At 42.8% G+C, this 21,347-nt stretch overlaps 1 protein-coding gene across 1 annotated transcript in view; it reads left to right on the top strand.

Annotated features, from left to right (window-relative positions):
- PPIL2 (peptidylprolyl isomerase like 2) overlaps positions 1–18,897 on the top strand; it is a 153,703-nt gene extending 134,806 nt beyond the window's left edge. Inside the window, exons 17-20 of the mRNA XM_034791061.1 lie at positions 14,798–14,870; positions 15,044–15,106; positions 15,625–15,764; positions 17,305–18,897. Coding sequence (XP_034646952.1) covers positions 14,798–14,870; positions 15,044–15,106; positions 15,625–15,764; positions 17,305–17,398 — 370 coding nt within the window. The 3' untranslated portion in view covers positions 17,399–18,897. The remainder of the gene's footprint in view (positions 1–14,797; positions 14,871–15,043; positions 15,107–15,624; positions 15,765–17,304) is intronic.
- The last annotated feature ends 2,450 nt before the right edge of the window (positions 18,898–21,347 follow it).

Genomic DNA, 21,347 nt, shown 5'->3' on the forward strand with positions numbered 1-21,347 from the left:
GTTCTGGTTCTGAATCTGAGATAGTTATGAACTTGTAACCATGGGGAAAACCCAATTGTGGATTTTCAAGGACTGACACTTATCAGAGCCCGAAGTTGGAGTTGAAGTGATCTCTGGTAAGCTTATTACCATGCGTGTAGGTTCTTTTATTGTTTTAATATGTTTTTTAATACTTTCACCATAAGAATAAATGTGCTTGTTTATGAAGAGCTATGTGCTAACTTATAATTTTGGGGCCATTACGCTGTGTGTAACCTCTAGGAAGAGAGCAAAGTACACACACTGTCCTGGAAGGCAGGGAATTGTGCAGCCTGGAAAAACCCCAGTCACAAGGGAGAGAGACATGGGTATCTACCCAAGATGGCTGAGGAGCTGGGAGCCTAGGTAGAGTGCCCTTGAGGGAGTTCCAAGGGAAAATACAGGTGCAGTTGCCCTGAAGTGCAACAATTACCGTTGTGGTACAATGGTAAAATATCAACCCAATGAGTATCAATGTGGGGAACTCTAAGGACCATTCCCTGTTGTGAGTGGAATGGTGTTCCCATGGTTCTACTCCACTCAAACCCCAAATATTGCAAAGGCCAAGGAATATAATGCAGATCTGTAAAGAAAGTGTAGTACGTAGTTGTTTCCATCGCTGCAGGTGCAAGCACTGATAATAGATGCTAAATTATGTAAAGCTGTTCTAATGAACATGTCGTGGTGGTGGTAGATATGTACAGTTTTATCAGACTATTTCATTGATAGATCCTTAGAATCCTGTGCTTTTTCTTTTTTTTTTAATTGCAACTTCTTTTATTGACTCTTGATTTTTACTCAATTTGAAAAACTGCTTAAAATAAATGTATGTAGTACTCAGTGTGATTAGAGGTTATACAGTAGAGCTGTTTAGTATCTATGAAATATTATTTTCCACTAGGCTTCCCAGTGTATCCCATTGTAAGTTTTCAGGCAGGGATTGGTTTCATTTTGCGTGTTCTGTAGAGCCAAGCATATTGTTGGCACTTAGTACAATAGTAATTTCTGACTGTTTATGTTCCCAATACTGACACTGCAATAACTGCACTCTCTGAATTACTCTCCTTCTGCCAAGGTGTCCCATTTGCCTTGCTAGTGGTAGAAGTTAAAGCTCCCATATCACTTTGTGAAAGAAAAGTGGATAACTTCAGTGTCCTGGCCAACATTCTATCTCACCTAAACAAGTTCTAATATTAAAAGCTGTGAGTGAACAAATTCCGATAGTAACTGCACTGCCTGTATCTAAGAGCTTGTCTTCACTGCAAAGTTAACTTCTGTTGTAACTCGAGTATTGTCCCTGAAATCTGAAGTCCCTTTTTTTTGGTGGATTCTAAATCAGATCGTACTATTTAGATTTCTGGCTTCAACACGAATTTGAGGGTTATTTCTTTTGGACAATATAAGAACATCACTATATGCTGAGAGCCAAATTCTGCACTCAGCTGTTCCGTCCATCATGCAACTTCTGTTTTTGCCAGTAGGGGTGCATGTATGTACTTAAGGATAGAATTTTGCCTCATATACGTAATCGTTGTAAGAATTCCTCAGTAAGCTTATCGCACTCCTAAGAAGAACAGGAAAAGGAAAAAAGCATTATTTTACTAGCAAAGGAGGAAAGTAACATTGGGAAGTTCCTCCTCTTGAGAAACTGTTTTAATTCATGTCACTACAGGTTGAAAATCAAAGCCGTGCTTAGTAGCAGGTATTAAGAGTTTGAGGCTTAGACCAGTGGTGGGCAACCTGCGGGCAGCATGCAGCCAATCAGGGTAATTGGATTGCAGGCCACGAGACGTTTTGCTAACGTTGACTCTCCATAGGCACGGCTCCCCGCAGCTCCCACTGGCCACGGTTTGCTGTGGCCAGTGGGAGCTGCGGGAAGCCCACCACTGCTTTAGACTATGAGGATGTTTTGTAAAATACTTTGGCCCAGAGCAATGAGGATCTGAAGGGATGGTACATGTGACTTTGCACAATGTGGCGTCTTTGGAGTCGATGGAGAATGTTAGTGTTGTAAGACTGCTGGGGAATCCTATAGTGACAGTGTTTCTCACTCACCAGCAGCAGTAGTGACAATAAATGTCACTGAAGGCCCGTTAGCTAAAGGAACAGGTAAGCTGGGTATGGAAAGGGAACACAAATAAAGAGGTGAAGAGGAGACAGTGCCTTCAAATGAAGGAGTATTATGGGCTGTGTGGATTTCCTGCCGCAGTGGAGTTGCCTAGACTAATTCAGTAATTACCCTCTCCAGTGATAATTGGCAATGAACTGCCTGACATTAAAAAAGCTGTAATTAACTTGAAAATTAACTAATGGCTTTTGCTGACTTCTAACTCCTTAATTGAAAAACCCAAATTGGTGTAAACCATTTGGTATTTACCATCTCTTCCAAGTTTGGGGCAGGAGTTTTCTTCTGGGTGAGAAGCATTTTAGGAAGGCCCACTGCCTGGGGACATTCCTCTGAGTCCCTTTTTATATCATTACCCTAGCTCAGGGGTTCTCACAACATAATTTTTGGTGGCCTCAGCGGGCGGCCACCAACTCTTGCTGGTGGCTGCTCTGAGAATTTTTCCTAAAATACTGAATTAACTTTAGGAAAAACAAATAAATATGCCCATATATACATGTCCATATTATTGTAATTTATTTATATAGGGTTTTTTGCAGACTCAATAATAACAATAATGTACAGTTATCTCTATTCTTTACTGGACCTAAACAGAATAGAAACAAAAATAAGATGCTTTGCATGTTTTGATTTTTTTTTTAAAGATTGCTAGTTAGTAAGTCTGCCACTGTGAAAAGTGATATTTGTATATTTGTTAATATCACTTTTCACAGCAGACTTACTCAGCCCTGGCATGTTGGGGGACAAATTATGCCCTGGATGAGGAGGGGAGTAAGGAGGCAGGGGGGCCAGGGCCAATGGGGATCTAGAGGAGGCAGCGGGGGGGGGGTCGAGGGGGTGAGTCCAGGGATGGTGCCCAAAACCCTGCCGCTGGGGGACGGAGCCCACCGCCGCATGACCAGAGCCTGCCGCCCACCACCCCAGAGCGGAAGCCTGAAGCCCGAGCCACCACAGCCCTGGGAAAGTGGGGAAATCACATTGGTTGCCTGCTCCTATAGTGTTTGTGGCTCCAGAAGGGGCTATGGACCAACCCCTGCAGGCAGCCCCAGAGGAGGAGCTGCTGCTTTGCCAACACCCCCTGTCCTCCCCAATCACAGCCCAGGAGTCTGTGGCCGCAACAAAAGCCCACGCTGCATTTGAGAAACGCTGCCTAGCTGGCATGCAAAGATACCTCCCTCTCCCCCTCCTCTTGCGTTCAGAGAACTGCATGAGCAGCAGTGACATTACTTCCAGAAGAACAGCTTAGGCTCACTGTGCGATTTGTATTGATGATTTTTATGCATGGGTCATGTTGTAGTGTTTTGTGAGCAGCCAGTCAGGAGCCAGCAACCTTTGAATCGTTATGATGGTTCTGCCTCTGAGTTTGGAGGTTTCTTCAGCTCACACTTGATTTCAGAATTCATGGACAGGACAGCATGGGAAACCTTGACCTTGCTTACTGAAGGTCAGACCATATGTTTGGATGCATACTGAGTGCTCCCGACAAAGGAAATATGATCAGGGTCATGGTAGATTTGCTCCTCTTTTTTCCCCCAATCACATTTCCCATCTATGAGTGTAAGTGCCATGCTGTATTATAGTATCTTTTCTTCTGCATAGGGCAGTTTGCTAAACTCTGTTGGCTGGAGCAATCAAAAGTAATTGTATTATTTCAGAGTGATTGACTGTTGTGTGACAGCTATGGCAATTTCTTGGGATACCCTGGACAAACCTTATTGAATTAAGTTTAAGTATATTTGGAGTCCATTGCATTAAAAATGCAAAGTTTATGTATTATGGTGAGGTTATGTGTAACTGGTCTTGTGGGGAGATGTGGCCAATGTAAACCTTGGGGTGTGTAATGAACGTCAAAGGATTATTTTAACTTTATTTGTCTGTCACATTGTTTAAGTGAAGTTCCTAGGAAATACTTGGGGGAGGAGAATGCAAATTACCACCTCTAGTTATGCAAAGACTTCCCCTTTTGAAGCTCCTCCCCGAGGAGTAGGGGACCATTGTCTGGCTGATTACCTATTCGTGGTCTCTGCAGATCAAAGATCCAAACTGTATAAAGGAGTGGCTCACAGATTCATGGTGCTTGTTCTGAACAAACAACTGTTATGAACCTGTGACCACAGCAAAACCCTTTGATAGGGTTTGAAGGATTGATTCCTACCAGAGCCCTCATTAGAGTTGGGTGATCTCTGGTAAGCTTATTAGCATGCGTATAGTTTCTTTTGTTATTTTAATGTTTTCTATGTAATATGTTCACTTTAAGAATGAATGTGCTTGCTTAGGCAAAGCTGTGTGGGACCTTAAAACTGTGGGCAATGACACTGTTTATAGCCTCTGAGAAGAAAGGCAAAGCAGGCCTGCTTAGGCAGTCTGATTTGCTGGGGAACTCAGTGTACCCAGGAAACTGGGCAACATGAACACCCCCACTCCTCCACCCCACCCCAGTCAGGGGAGAGATGCATGTCTCTGCCCAAGAGAGGGAACTGCTGGGAGTGGATCATAGAGGGGGGAATACAGGTGCAGTTGCCCTGAACTGTGACACTCTGTCTAAACATTAGGGTATATTGCTGAATAATAATGTATCCTATTTGTTACCGTTTGTAACTAATCACATCATTTGTAGTTGAAATCAAAGCCCATTAAGGAGCAAAGCTCTTCATGGCTAAGTTATCTAAGCAGCAAATCCTGCCCCGTTTCAGCTCGGGAGGGCTCCAGGATCAGAGAAATTTTGCAGGAGTGAGGAAGGGAGCAGGATATAGTGAATCTATGTAGGGGGCGCAAACCATTGTGCACTACAGAGCCCAACTCCACATGCAGCAGGCCTGGGGGCAGAGTAAAATGGAGAAGTGGGTCCAGTGAATTCACATCTGTCACTCCACTGGCAGTTTGTATAGGTCAGGGGCTACAGCATCATCAGGGCTTCACTGTCTGGGTTTCTAGATTAAGTCCTTGGATGGGCTCAGCTGTTTTGGTCTCACTCATGTTAACAGCCTCAAAAGTCTACTCAGTGTCAGCAGACACACCCACACAAGAGATCCACCTCATATATACACCTATACACAAACACACACAATCTGTCTAATACACACACACTGCATAGATATATAAACATAGGCGTACTTTGTTTTTATAAACATGAACTTGAGGGGGAAATTATTTTCCCCAAATAAAAATGTTTCATCCTGGTACGTGTTTTTGTTTCTCATTAAAAATTCCAGCCACATTCCAGCATTGTCTTCTGAGCAGCAAACTGTATCATTTTGGACCTGTGCCATCCACAGCACTGCATGAGGTTTAATTCATATAATTCAGCAAAACAAAAGTGAGAGAACTCTACAGTAGACACAGATGTGTGAATGCCAGTCAAGGTGCTAAGCGATATTAGAAAAGAGAGGAAAAACTCACTTGCTGGTTTTCTTTCTTTCTTTTTTTTTTTTAAGAGGACTTGCATGTGATATTTGGAAGCCCATTTGTTAAGGTTTTTGAAGCTTATGGGGTTTTCTTTTAGGGACAGCACTAAATAATGTAGCAGTGAAGCTGGTAGTTTGAGGCTTGCTAAATGAAATCTGCTTATCTGGTAGGTTGGCGTATGTAAATTAGCAAAGCTTGGTCTATGTGAAGGGTCGGCAACCTTTCAGAAGTAGTGTGCCGACTCTTCATTTATTCACTCTCATTGAAGGTTTCGTGTGCCAGTCATACATGATGATGTTTTTAGAAGGTCTCTTTCTATAAGTCTATTTTTATATATATATATATATATATATATATTAAACTATTGTATGTAAAGTTTTTAAAATGTTTAAGAAGCTTCATTTAAAATTAAATTAAAATGCAGAGCCCCCCTGGACCGGTGGTCAGAACCTGGGCAGTGTGAGTGCCACTGAAAATCAGCTCGCGTGCCGCCTTTGGCTCATGGTGATTAATTGTGGTTACAGTAAAAGTTTTCACTGAGTTGAGTACTAGAAAGTATCATGCAAAGTTGACTGCATTTAGGGTGCTTGGCAGCTCCGTTTAGAACCAACCCAAAAAAGAAGGTGGATTTTAAAATAAAACCTATAGCTCGCAGAGGTGTAAAAATTTCCAGTGCCAGAGTCAGTCTAGTTTTCAAGAAAATAGAAATGTCCATTTTGAAGGAGTTTTAAGGGTGCATCTCTTCTGTTACACTGTGGTAACTGAAGCAAACCTAAACATTCCTGTCTGTTTTCTATACTCAAATGCAACATAGTACTTATCATGCTCCATGGAAAATAAAACAAACTGTTGTGGACTTTTTTCTTTTTGCTGAGGTAAATAGGTAGTTACCCTGAGAAATGAGTATCGTCATGTGTGTGTTGGAAATGTAGAGAAAATTTTTCAGTTATCCCAGTTGTCCTAATATAAATTTGTACAATGACTTGAATGCAGCTTCATTTATGTTATAGGGTATCCTTTGAACAGATCTGTTTTTGTGCGTGTCTCAGAAACTGACTAGGTCAATTCAGGACAAATCATGAATAACACCCTATAATTTAAGTAAGAGGTACCTTTAAGGGCCAGTCTGGTTGGAAAACATTAAACCTATTTTCACCTTCACCACTTCCACTGCTCTGCCACCTTCTAAATTTAGCGTAACTGATGTTGAATGCAGACTGATCAATTGCCATTTGTATAGCGTACTTATGACATTAAAGAATAAGACAGGATGTTGGTCTGAATTTGTGGCATATGTTTTTTATTGTAATGTAACTGTTGTACAGAGTTTCAGGAATTTATTCTTGAAACAGATTTTACCCTGGTGGGTGAAATAAGTAGAGTATAAATTTAATATCCAATACTGCCTCTGTTGGCATTCTTGTGAGCTTTTCCATATATAGGTTCAATGAGTTTGTTCCTTTGCAAGTGATGCAATTTATGCACAGGATTTGTGTAGTAGAACAGGCAAAAAAAAACCCAAAAAAACCCAACCCACAGTTTTATTTCTTCAGTGTACGTGAAATAATTGCTTTAATGGGCATTAGTGTGTTGGTTAGGCGTATTGAATCTTGTCATGTTGATGTTAGTATTACAACTTCCTGCGCTTTGACAATCACAGCATATAATTAGGCTTGGCAGAACTGGATTTTTATATTATTATAATTTTGACTGATAATATCAGTGTTCATTTTTAAGCATTTTTTTCCTATTATTGATTTAAATTTTCATAGTTGTGGGAAATTATGGAGTGGTCTGACCATTATTTTGTGACAGTAGACATTGAGATTCAGAGTTAAACCTTTATAACCATTAAAACACACAATTGTGAACATCACACATCGAAGTATATAAAGTAAATCTAGTTAAATCAAGAAGTTCTTGAGCACAGTTTTTTTCCTTTGCCTATGTGTAAATTTAAATCATCAAAGGAAATACTTTTTCATGGGTTTGTGTGTACGGTGAAGTTGATGTTTACCATCGTTTACCAATAAAGATCTAATGCATTCAAGCCTTAAAGTCTATGAGTTAATGAACCTATATATAATGAACGCTGTATTGCACAAGCAGTGTGTATTCTGTATCTTTGGTTATTACAGGCATTCATTTATTCGGTTAGGCAGATAAGGGGCGAGTCAGCAAAATCCCTTTAAATATCATCTTTTGAAGTTCAGTTGGACTATTTAACCTCTGCAGCCAGTTGTCGAGCCATTAGCCTCTGGCTACACTGCAATAAAAGACCCACGGCACAGCCGTGGCTAAGCCCGGGTCAGCTGACTTGGGTTTGGGCTGCTGGGCTGTAAAATTGCAGTGTAGACGTTTGGGCTCAGAGCTCTCTCAAGGAGGAAAGGAGCCCGAACATCTACACTGCTATTTTTAGCCCCCCAGTCTGAGCCCTGAAAGCTCGGGTCAGCTGACCCAGGCTCTGGAACTTGGTGCGGTGGGTTTTTTATCGCAGTGTAGACGTACCCCCCGTGTTCTCATTTGTGTGAAATTCAACATTTCTACCCAGTATGGCATGACCCAGGCTCTTAGATCTCCCCTTGGGATTGTAATACTTTTTACTGAGAAAAATGCAGAATTACCTCCACATTTTCCCCCAAACCCATTAATGCTTTCTGCCTGGGGGATGCCCTCCTTACCAGTGCATCCATGCGGGGGGGGGGGGGGAGACGGGAGACCAGGCACGTTGTCTCTTAGTCTGCCTATCTGTTCTGCCCGTTTCCCTGCCTCATTCTCCATGGGGCTGCTAGGGAGAGGGAAAAGCTGAAAGTTTCAGGCATTGGGAGCTAGTTGATTAGCAAGGCAGTTTGAAGAAGCTGGGATTGAATAGTCTCTCCTCTTCCCCCCCCCCCCCCCCCCCCTGAAAATTCAAAGTCTTGCTTCTAGGACAAAGCTGATGTCTAGAGCCCTGCGCAGATACACAAAGCTGTATCTGCATCCAATCCGCGACCCTCAAAAATTATCTGTGGAACTCCGGAGTGCAAATGGGGAGAGCCGCATGGGGAGCCCGCATGGAGTTGCGGACCCTCCACCTGCCCTTGGCTGGGCAGGGACACTGCTGGGGGCTGCTCTCAGCCTACTCCCCCCCCCCCCCCCGCACTGCAGGCAGGTGGAGGGTCTGCCGTGGCTCCCCCGTTGGGCTCCATGTTGGCCTGGCTGGGGGGAGGGAGAAGATCTGTGGAGCTGCCTGGGCAGGTGGAGGGTCGGCCGTGGCTCCCCACAGCTGCCCATCTGGCTCTTATTATGGCCGGGCTGCAGTTCCGAGCTGCCCCCATCCCTGGCCGGAGCTGGGTTGGGGAAAGCCGCAGTGGACCCTCCACCTGTCCTGGGCGGGGTACCCTAGCAGCCCCTGGCCCTTCTCCCCCCACTCCCCCGCCGCAGCCTGGCCACGGTAAGAGCCAGGTGGGCAGCTGTGAGGAGCCACAGCGGACGCTCCACCCGCCCGGTGTCCCTGCCCCCCAAGCCCCTGACCCAGGGCAGGTGGAGGATCTGTGCCAGGGTTCCTCACAGCTGCCCGCCCACTCTTATTGTCAGAGCCCTGCGCAGATACAACATTTTTATCCATATCTGCGCTGTTACCCACAGAAATGGTCCACGGATAGCTGCATCCGCAGAAGTGAAGAGCCACAGTGCTGAACCCCGTAGCCTAACAGATAACAGTGTAACTCCATAGCCATATTTGCAAACAGGCTGGGAAGCTCCCTTAGATTAATACAACTTCATTTCTATAACTATCAAATGTTAATGTAAATAACTGGGAATGTTAATCAGCGAAGGGCAAAGAAGTCTGTTGACTTCACTGGAGCAAAGGATCTGCAACTTGGTTCATAAGGAAAAATTAATCCAACTCCTCCTCTCCCTTGGTCAGCCACATTCACGGTCACTAGGAGCTAGCTGTAAATTGTTAATTTAGCTAATGATTTTAGAACCAGCAAATAGAGACTAGTGTCCTCATTACTGAATGCAAATCCAGTGAAAGTTCTGCCAAAGTGCTGGAATGCCAGTCGGTATGAAACTAACAGTGTCTGCAATGAAGAGTAAAAGCAATAGGAAAAACCCCTAACATAGGCACTAGGTTGACTAAGCAAAAGTCTTTGTGTGCATTTTAAACAAAAATGTACTGATAATGGTAAACTAAGGCCTGGATCATATGCCTCCTATGACCGTCCCAAAAAGACATTTTTATAAACCCAGAGCCTGATCTGTTAAACTGCAGGGTCTGTGTACAGCACCCAGCACAGTGGTGCCTGGTTCCTGACTAAGCCTCTAGCTGCTACAAACTGCAAATCATTGCTGGGGCCTTTCAGATTTCAGCAGTTTGGACTCTCTTCTCCTAACCCAATGGCAACGTATAGATTCATTTTTGCTGCTATGATCAAAGCAAGCTTTTTTCAGTGTTCCCCAAACCAAAGGAGGCTTCAGAAGGTTCATTGATCCAGTCCTTCTTGTCCATTTCAGTTTTTTCCCTTTATACTGCACTGTTTAGTCTTTCAACTTTCATCTCTCTCCTGCATCAGCACCATCAGTACTGGAGCTCCTAGTTTAATTAGTGGTCCCTCCGCTGTCTCTGTGACAGCATTCTTGCTTGTTGTTTTCTAGCTACACAATCATATGAGACAAGATACAATTCAAGGGTCCAGTCAGGTAAATTCTTACTACTGAATGTAGTGCTTATTATTATGAGTACTCACAGTAATGAGTTTTTTTTATTATTGCTATTATGGTAACAGCCAGACACCCAAACCAAAATCAGGGCCTCATTGTTCTAGACAATGTACAACACAAAGTAATAGACTGTCCCTGCCCTAGAGTTTACAATGGAAGTAGACAAGATAGACCGAGTGGGGGGTGAGAGAGGATGGATCATCCCCATTTTACAGATGGAGAGCTGAGGCAGAGTGAGAGTAAGTGACATGCCTGAGGTCAAACAGGAAGTCTATGGCAGAGCAGGGAACTGAGCCAAGATCTCCTGCATTCCAGTCTAGCATCTTTACTACACGACCACCCTTCTTTAATAAGTGTAGGCAGTATTGAGCCCTGGTAATCTGTCACAGGCCAGGTAGACTTCATTATTTCACATCAGGCTTTAACAACACTAGTTAATAACAAAAATGGTAGCAGATTTCAAAATATTGTAGGTTCTACATAAGGATGGAGCAACAGAGTGATGGATCTCAGAAAAAGAACTAAACCCTTGAGGCTATTTGGATTCTGGAGTACAATCTCTCATCATTTCCCTGCTGTGATAAATATGTAAAAGTAGATCATATATGGAGTCTAAACTAGTTGCATTAGATATGGCACTCAGACTTTGAAAAAGTACTGGCAACAGAAGATTTCTAATAATTTTCTTTCATCTTGTCGAAAGATGAAGATCCATAAATACCAGCAAAATATATGAATATTGTAGGAGGTCTAGCCTTGGGGTAAGGGAATATTTCATTGAGATTTCCAGTGCTCAGCTATCTGGCTGCTTCTGAACCATCATGAAAACACAAGAAGATAATGAATGGAACTACTGGTTAGAAAATCCTCCTGTATCAAATCATAAGTTTGCTTCAGGGGCAATTAAAAATACAGAGAGCACATCTTTAGAGTTTTGTTTAATTTTCAGCATTATAAGTGAATCTGTGATAGCAGCCTGGAGGAGGAGATGAAAATTGGGTTTCTGCTATAAACTCTCAAAAGTGTGTGCAGGGTTTTGGAAACTCTATGGAACTCTGGGAAGATTTCCCCTGGGTGCTACCTAGAGTTTCAAAAAAACCTGAGACTTCTCCAGCTTGCATAAATATTTCTTTCTTGTTTAACAGCCATGTGAAGCTGGGATCTAACTGTAAAATATAGATAAGACCCTTGAGGATTGAAACGGAGAGATTTTGTAAAGCGGTGCAGCAGCAACAAAATTAATAATTGTAGCAAGATTGTGCTGCACAAATATTTAGAAATTATTTTAGCTTGGATCATTTTGTCATTTTCTGTCTGCCTTGGTCTTACTTTTTTGTCCCTTTGTACCTGGTTTACCCACAGTTTTTGTATCAGTTAAACTGTAAGTTAGGGATGTGATTATTTTTGGATAGTTGTACCAATAGTAGTGTGGATGCAGTTATAACAATATAAAGGTGCTTTATACCAGTATAACTTATTTCCCTTTCTATATGGGACTAAGATATAGTGCTATAAGCACATTTATACTGATATAAGTGGGTCCACACTAGGGGGGCTGTCCTGCTTTACCTCCACTGGTATAGCCAAAGTGGTACAGTGTTTGTGTGTAGACAAGGCCTTAGGGGAAAAAACATTTGCCCCTCAGAATCCCCATCGTACAAACAAAGTTGGTTTTGGTCAATTGCATTTTATTCATGTAACCCTTACAAGAAGTGTATGAACAATGTAAGTAGTAGGTTGCCAGCTTGCTATACAGTTGTTTCATCACCAAACAGTATTTCAACCATTTTAATTGCCCTAACAGGTAGTGATTTCTTTGAAAAACAGTGTGTGATAATATCAGCATCAAGAAAGGCCTATTGCTGTCCCAAATAACTTCCAGTCTTGTTAGAGCTGAATATCTGTGAAAGGTCTGCAAGGATGAGGAAATTATATTAGAAGCATGTAATATGTCACCAAAATGTAATATGTAATGAATATTAATACATCAAAGTACTTTTTAATACTACTTGCTTCTTGATTGAGGCATTCTCATCTGAAGGGGTTAAGCTAATGCCTGGTGTGTTTAGAGGTTATAATCGAGAATCCATGTTATGGAAAGAAGAGAATTATATAAGGTGACATGTGGTTTTGCTTGTACTACATGGTGATTTTTGTTAGTGAACCGAATTCTCATTTTGCCTGCCTGAGCACAGAATTAATGCAAGGCATACAAGAATTTGGACTTAAGTGTTTTTTATAATCCTAATAATTGTCATAAAGCTGCCTTAAATCTATAAAATGGTTCAGTTTTCTGAGTGACAGTTATTTTAAAAGTTCCATCCCTGAGAAAACCAGAATTGCTATCAGATATTTTTTACAGAAGCCCTCCCATATTCTTGATTCAGAGGCTTTTTTAATTAGCCCGAAGCAAAGAACAAAAACAAGTAAATTATTTTTTACTGGGGCAGTTTTGTTCCTTATTTATTGTTGCTGTTTTCACATGGATGACAAATTTGTGTGTGTGTGTGTGTGTGTGTGCGCCTCCGTCTGTCCATCCCCAAATGCCTTGTTACCAAAAATGTTCCCTCTGTCCACATGGAGTGGTAGCTAGACCAGCTTTTTCCTTTCGAAGAGAAAACACATCACAAAGGGAAGTGTGTAACATTTAAAGATAAATAGCCATAAGAGTTCTGAGTGAAGCAGCATTAACAAACCCTTGTATATATAGTGTACTGATCCAATGCCCACTGAAGTCGGAGGAAGGACTCTTAGCTAAGCACAGTACAAAGAATACTTTTTGATGCTTGTGTGATGTTATTTTCTAACAGCTTGTGAGATTTAAAGTGACCTCCACAATTGCACCTGTAAAGTTAGCAAGTACACCCAGTTAGCTGAACAGAGAACACTAGTACTGAAATGGGCCCCAGATTTTTATATATGGACTGAAAAAGAGACCCTGCTAGACCTCTGCTCTCCAACTCAGCTTGACATTGTAAAAGCTTCAGCGTGACCCTGCCTGATCTGGCGGTGTTTCCATGCAGGAACAGTAATTTAAAGGAACACAATAGAGCATTAGATTTGGAGAGAACACTCCAATCAGTGTGAAATGTTCTGGTTTTCATTGTAACATTGCTCCTAGTACATTGCTAAGGTGTTCTTGTGCCTATAGGGTATAATTCCATAAGAGCATCTCTTTAATGGAGTCATTATGCCATCTTTTTTTTAGAGCTTTTCAGATTTTAGAATAACAGTGAAATGTTTCTTTCTTAAACACCTTTTTCTTTCTGCAAAAGCATTTATGCCTATATTGGTCTGTTACTTTATTACCTGCTTTTGAGACAGACTTAATTTGGGTCTATTGTCTGTACTAAGTGCTTTTTTGGGGTCAGATTTCCCCCAAGTGAAAGAGTTGAGATTAATTCTGTGTAGGTCTCCCAGCTGTTCCTCATTGAAGATATCTCCCTCCATAGACTCAGAATTAGCTCCATTGTATTCAAGTCCTGTGTTATCACACTTCTGAATATCAGTTTTAACAACAACATTGCTGATTCTAGAGGACTTTATGGTAGAATCCAAAGTCACATCATTTTCACAGTGACCCTCATTTTAATTCATGCTGATCCAGCATTTGGCCTTCACAAACTGAAGTCTTTTTATTCTGATCAGATATCATTAAGTCTGACTTGTTAAATGTGTGCACACCATGTACTTCACCACAGTGAAAGATCAGCACTTAAATCAGACAGCCATAAATTGGGTACTGAGAAAATATAGCTACACCTGGAGTTTAATTTCATCCTTACAGTGTCTGGCCCCTTTCCAGCACCGAGTGAAGAATTAGTACAGGTGATTTGACACTGCTAAAATTCCTCAGCAGGAGGCTTCTGGGTGCATAGGGCAACTAACTCCTTCCCTTTCATCAAAACCTCCCGATGACTGAATTCGGACCCTTATATTGAATTATTTTACATCTTGCACTTTGGCCCCAATCCAGAAAAACACTTAAGCACATGTTTTACTTTTAGCACATGAGCAGTTCCATTGAATTCAACAGGAATACTTATGTGTTTAAAGCCACATGTGTAGTTATGTCCCTTGCTGGATGGGGCCTTTATTATTCGTGATTTATAAAGTTCCAGGGCTAGTTGTTAGAGTGAAAGTGCCTAATAATGCTAGAAGTAATTATCTTGCTTCTAGCAAAACCAGTTTGCTGCGGTGGGCTATAATTTGTGACAAACCAGTATTAATTCCTTTGTTCCCAACTGCTATTTTAAGGGGTTGTCACAATATTAACAGACCTCGAATGACTTGCCAGTGTGTTGATTTTATCTCCTTCCTTTAAGAATGTTCAGCTTGGTTTTAAAACCTTCACTTTGGCCCACATGGGACACTTATTGCCTGGGTGTCTAGGCATCTGTCAGCCGTTCGGACTGCGAAGCGCATGTAGCATGGCTTCGTCTCTTTTCAAGCTGAGGGGAAACACCTGCTTAACCACCCTCCAGAATGAGTGGTTAATGTTCCATTGGTACAGCTGGAAATAAGTCCTTTCTTCTGTTTTAGAGTGGTTGGTGGTTTTGAGGCTCTGACAGCTATGGAGAATGTGGACAGCGATCCAAAAACAGATCGTCCCAAGGTATTACTTAAACTTAAACCAAAAGGGTTAATAAACAAAGGGAGAGTGTGCGTGTCCCCTGAATGCAATGCAGACTGTTACTGCTTATTTTTAAAAGTTACCTTCAGGAAAATGAAACCAACTCACTTAGCAGCTTCTGGTACCTTTAATTTTAATTAATTTTCTGTTTCCAGGAGGAAATACGAATTAAATCAATAACTGTTTTTGTTGATCCGTATGAAGAGGCAGATGCTCAGGTGAGGAGGGAATCATCTGTTTGATCGGTTTGCAAAGAAATATTTAATTCTAATCTGTAGCCCTGTCCGCTTCTCTGGGAATTCGTACTCCTCCCATGTTGCATCCCTCTCTTGTCTTCCCCTGGGGTGATTACACCTATGTTTACAAGCAAACATTGAACAGCTGCAGTTTGAGGCTGTCTCATTTGCTAGAAATACACTATTGTTGGAGTGGATAGTAGTTTGGAGAGTGAAGCGAGGCAAGGTTCGTAATACACCAGACTTATAAAGGCTCCCCCATGTTCCCCAGTGTTACCTCTGCCTTCCCAATGGCAGTTGCTTATCACCTGCAGTGGAGTGATGGCCATAGACCATTCATTCCTAGTGGCCCCCTTGAGGCACTTAGCCAAGCATGCACTGTAAGTCCTGGCAGCGATAGTATTTTATAGTGCTTTGCCGCTACACAGCGCTTTGACACAGTCGCCTTTTCTTTGAACTAATCTCTTGTAACATATTCTAACAATACTCATTTCTCTCAGATCTCTGCAGAGAGAGAAAAGGCCCGACAAGAGGAGGAAGCAGCCAAAACCAAGACTAAGGCTGTCCTGCCAAAGAAAGAGAGCCAGGCTCCCAAAACTTACCGGCAGGGCATTGGGAAGTATATTAATATGACTGCAGCGTAAGTCCCTTGCACAACTGTGCTTTGTTCAGTGTTTGTGCTGTCTTGCACGGGGAACTCCCCTTTCCCCTCTGGCACTAGAACTACAGGCCCAGTATTGTATGGGAGACACTGTCACATACTAGCTGTTTGTGTGATGCCGATGGACCTTGCTGGGGAAATTGGTGTACCAATCACAGCAGTCAGTGTCTGGCCCTATTGTGTTAAGGATAAAAAAAGCAAACTTTTCTTTTAAAGGCTCAATGTAAAAGCCACAGCTGATCATTAACCGCATATGTGTGTAGTTACAAACACTTTTATAATCTTTGTTGAGGAGCCTGTCCATCACTTCCTGGACAGGACCTGAATTCAGTCTTCTGAGTTTTCCCTTCTGCACTGTTACCAAGAACTCCTAAAGCAGCATTTCTCTGCACACACCTTGTACTGTTGATAGTTTAGCTTTCCAAGGGCGAGCGCCAAACCCTGGCCCAGCTTTTCAACTATTTTGGAAAATTAAAAGGAATTTGTACTGCTATGTTTTGAACAGGCTTCTACCAAATCTTCCCACAAATATGGCTGTCACATCATAGTGTACGCAAAGGCATGTATTTGTATGTACAGACCTCAGCTGTTGACAAGCCTGTATGTCTGTGCAGTTGGGAGATTTTGGTGCCCATTCAGTTGAAAATGTGTCCTGTAAGTTTAGCCAGCACATGTACGTTGTTAATCATTTGGGTCTTTTAAAAGTTTAGCCACAAAATGCTGCTGTTCACCTCTGTTTTGTTTTAAAATTGTGCTGAGATTCGGTTGAACTTAAAATTGCTTTCCTGCTCCACCGTGGTTACTATGGAAACATGTAGGAAAGTTTGCAAGATTAATAGTCTATGCTGAGTGGGCCAACCGGTTCCCTGAGGTTTTTTCCCAATGTCTTTCATCCCTGCAGTCTTCTCTGTAACATGTGTGAGACTGGTCTCCAATGAAACCTTTGGTGGTTTCAGTCTGATCCCTATCAGCCACCTCATGGGACTTGGCAATCAAGTACATTTCTGCAGGATTCAAGGGTCTCTGCTCAAGGGATGCCAGGAATAGCAGCACGGGCTGCTGTTAGTCTGGATCAAGATGCATTTGGCAGCACTGGGAGGGGTGGGAAATGTCACACAGCCCCCCACTTCTTGCATTGTGCCCAGCTAACTGCAAAACCCTTCTGCTTTTAAAAACACTAAGCGAACAGGCTCATGCTTTCTGATTTGTCTGTGTTCCTATGTGCTGGGCCTGAACCAAAGCCATAGCTTCAAACCCCCCCATCCCTTCCACATTTCAGGAGTATTCAAAATCCAAACCTGGAACCATCTCCAAAATTTTAAGTGGCCCCTCTCTCTTTAATGAGCTAGCCAAAAACCCTACATCTTCAACCCCCTGCAAACCACATCTCAGTGCTGCAGCCAAAGCGTCTCTCTAATTTGTATGTGACAGGCTAGCTCCATTCTAGATCACACTTGGAAGGGAAAGGAATCCAGCTAACATTAGCAGTCACTGATATTTGTTTTCATTTTGGCTGCAGAAAACGAACAGCAGATGATGAGGGGCCTTCAACCAGTGCAGCTGTGAAGAAAGAGAAAAGGAGCACAGGCTTTGGGGACTTCAGTTCCTGGTAGCAGAGTGGAGAGCCTGTCACTCGAGCAGTACAGCAAAAAAGAGCCTCCCACCAACCCCAAGGGGCCTGAAAGGCAGGCTGTCCTGGGGAGGGAAAGCACTGGCCTACCCTTCTAGTGGGGAAGAAAATCACTGCTTTGTTAAAGCTCCTTAATGCGGCTTTGTTCTCTAGAGAGCTACATTCCTCCAACTGCATCTTCCTCGAAGCCCTGGGTTATGGTGGATTTTACAGCCGTGGAATGGGCACCCCCACTACTCTTTCAGACTGTTGATTATCTAGGGCCTCTTTGTCTACTTCGTTGCTTGGCAGATTAAGCAGAACCATCTCCTGTCGGGACTGGAGCTCAGGGAACAGGCGTGGTGGTGAGCGAGCGCCTTTTTCAGGGAGTCGCTTCCAGATGAGACAGGTCCCTGCCAGCTGAGTGAACTGGTGGAAATCAGTGATGATGCTGTACCCCTTGCTTTAGTCTTCCCCCCAAGCTCTTTGCTGGAACGCGGGGTGTTACTTATTGTCCTCTCTCCACCTCCATTCCCTTTTGAGCCCCTGTGCAGCCACTCTTATTCCGCCCAAGGACTGCTTCTGGAGCCTATCTGTACTGCTTGTTAATGAGCGGAGAGGTTGCTGTCAATCAACATAAATCCATGGGCCTGAAGGAGCTGTGTCTGCAGCCACCCAAACTCTGCCACAGCCTGGGAAGCAGCTGTTCAGGACTGGCAGCCTAATCCAGAGCCTCCACTTGGCACTGCAGAGCAGTTAGGCCACCATGTTGGCCCATTTGTTGTTCTGTCTTGGTAGCCACTGAAACATGTGTCCCCCCTTCTGGCCCTTAGGCAGCGTGGCACTGATGGGATCAGATCAGCCTCCAGAGGGGGCAAGTGAATAGTCAGAAGCAGCATTGTAGATTTAGTTTTTAAACCTGTCCTTGTCGTCCCAGAGTAACAGGACTGAGTTCTGCTCTCCTAGGAGAGAGAGAGCCCTGCTTTCGTTAACTGCTTGCAACAGTCCCAGAAATCACAGCCATCTGATACCTCCTGTTTGCAGTGTCCAACTAGAGAGAGACCTCATTAGGATAATGTGATATCAGAGGGCATGCACACCCTGCACCTGTTCACCTCAGCTGCTTAAATCCCTTCCAGAATCAGCCCCACATATATTAAGATGTTTCCAAACTAAAGATCTTAGGAAGAAGAGACTTGTATCAGCCCATCGCATTTAACCTCCTAATATTCTACACCCTGTTTGTTACCATCCTCGCTGCCCAGCGAGGTACTGGTCCTACAGAACAGTTCTTTTCCACTGCTCCTCCCCGACATTTTGAATCAGCAGGAATCCCCTCCTTACTCCATCTCAGGAGCTGAGTCATGCTTTTGCAATCAGATTTGTAAATAATGCATTTCTAGTAACAGTGTCTTGTTTTAAAAGAACTCTGCCTTTATATAAAATTGCAGCCAAGAACTTTTGGTGAAATATTTTCATTAAAAGCTTTTATTTCCTTTTGAACACTTGCCGTTGTGACTGCTCTTATTCAAATATTTTCTAGGACTATGGCATTACAAAGTACAAGGAAATGATTCATCATACTTTAGCAGATCTGTCTATAAAGACTTTGGACTCTTTCGGATACGATTATGACTTTCTGTAAATTATAGGAAGTTCAAACTAGCTTGAAAAGAATGGGGATTTTTTTTGTTTTAAAATAGTTTGCAGTGTATAAGTTTGAACAGAATAAGCATGTGTCCAAATCTTGGCACAGGAAACATTGTGGCATTTCCTCGAAACTGACTTTCTTTGTGTATTACTGAAATTTCTAACTCCTTTTCCTGGCAAATCTTTGCTGAGCTCTCCTGTTTAATAACTGTTGTAATATACATGTGGTTGCAAAGCTCTCATATGTTGTCGTACCTGGTTTCCCTGCGTACCTTTCAGTTCCATTACAGGCTGGCATTTTTATACATTTTGCAAGAGTTCATTGTAGACATGTCTTTTTAAACTCCTCAACTCAAATGCAAAACTAGGAGGATAAAAATTTGAGACTTAGATTGGCTGTTGGCAGGCAGTCTTCACCCAAGACACTTCAGTCACAGCGAGCACCACTTATGCATTCGAGTTAAACTTCAGTTTGCAACACATTGATACGGGCAATTTGCTCAGTGGCTGGCTGGATATATGCTGGTTGTTCCAATTGCAGCAAACACAGACCCTGAACTTCAGGTAACAACTACAAGCAAACCAACATTAGAGATGGGCTGAGGAGATTGTGGACAGATCCTCAGGCTGGGAATTGGGTTCAAAGCAAAGGCTGGGTTTGGTTTTAGATAAAAGAGCAAAACATTGCAGGATTTATGTCCTTTGGCTGTTTAGACCAGTGGTTTTTAACCTGGGTGCACGATGCCCTTTCTGGGGGTGTGACACAGGTCAGATGTTTTTAGAAGATAAATCATTGAAAACACAAATTAAGCACAGGCACGTAAGTACAGCTACTTTGGTTCATCAAACTATGTATTTATTAACATGAAACCTTTTTTAATGATTACGGTAATATACAAACAAAAAATATATCTAGGTTTAAAGAACTGACCTACTTCAACGATTTTTGAGACGGAGTGCGAGAACATACTCTGAGAACCAAAGGGGGAGTGCAGGCTGCAGTAAAGGTTAAGAACCACTGGTTTAGACTGTAAGCTCTGTGAAGCGGGGACTGTCAGCTACTCTGATTGTACAGCCCCATTATTTCTGTTCTCTTTATTCTTCGTCTGGGGGCTTTCACTGGCCCAGGTACTGTTATGCATCGAGCACCACGATTCTTCTTTACCTTTGTACTAAATACACGGGGGTGGTGGGAAACGTGTGGGGTTATTTAAATAGAATAGGTGACAGACATGCCTAAGCAGCAGCTATTTCGAGTGTGTGAGATAATACTGTACCTCTCTGCTGCTTTGCAGTGGCACACCTGCAATCCTAGAGAGAAAGTTCTGGGCTTCGTTCGGATTTCACTGTAGCATTGTGTTAACAGTTCAGTGAGCAACTTGCCTAAATCGCCTACACCATCGAGTGGCAAAATGAAGTACCTAACCAATACAATGAACAATAGTTCCGTGAGGAGACAGCTTACAAATCAAAGGTATGAAGCAATGGGATTGGCAGGCATATACCACTGTCATATTGCATGCAAACAATATTAAGGGGGGCTGGGAATTACTGGGGACTCTGAGCTCTCCAGCTCTGTTTGTGGCTTGAAATCAGCCCAGTGCAGTCGTTACTGAGGTCTTATCTGTAGGAGAAAGTTGCACTGGTGTAACTTAAACTAGCTCTAAAAACATATAAAGAGGTGCAAGCCACTTACTTTGGTGGGCAAGTAGCTTCCTCTACTTTAAACCTGTTCCCAGTTGACTTAAGCTAAACTGCTGCAAGCCACTGTCAAGCCCCTGTGTGAACAAAATGGGTTCAAATTCACACTGGTACAACTGGCCTGAGTGGTGTTCTGAGCCAATAGTTGTTCTGTGGCCTAAAATGAATTTCAGGATCTCCCTGAACAAAAGTCACCATCCCAGGTAAGAGAAATTAACACTTAGCTGCTCTGTCGGCAGTCAGGCCAAATAATGAATGGGCCCCTGGCACCAAGTGATCCTTCCCCCCCTAAAGATGACACATGCATACACCCCAGGTCGGTTAGGATGAGAAGAACCTTGCATTGCCACTGCCTGGACGGCCCTTGCCTTGTGATTAAACAGAGGGAGTCACATGTGCTCCAGGATGGGCAGGCCCACATCTTTTGCCAGTGCTAAATTCGCTTTAAAAATGTCTGAGTTACACACACAAACCTAAGACAATTCAGAGCACAACGGCCATCCCTTCCCTTCCGCTTGACAGAGGTCTAGGCACTGACTGCTCTAACATTGTGTTGCTACTGAACTTTTGACAAAGGAGAAAGTTAAGCATCTGCATGTCCT

This window comes from Trachemys scripta, chromosome 15 (genome assembly GCF_013100865.1).
Source record: "Trachemys scripta elegans isolate TJP31775 chromosome 15, CAS_Tse_1.0, whole genome shotgun sequence".
Taxonomy (NCBI): domain Eukaryota; kingdom Metazoa; phylum Chordata; order Testudines; family Emydidae; genus Trachemys; species Trachemys scripta.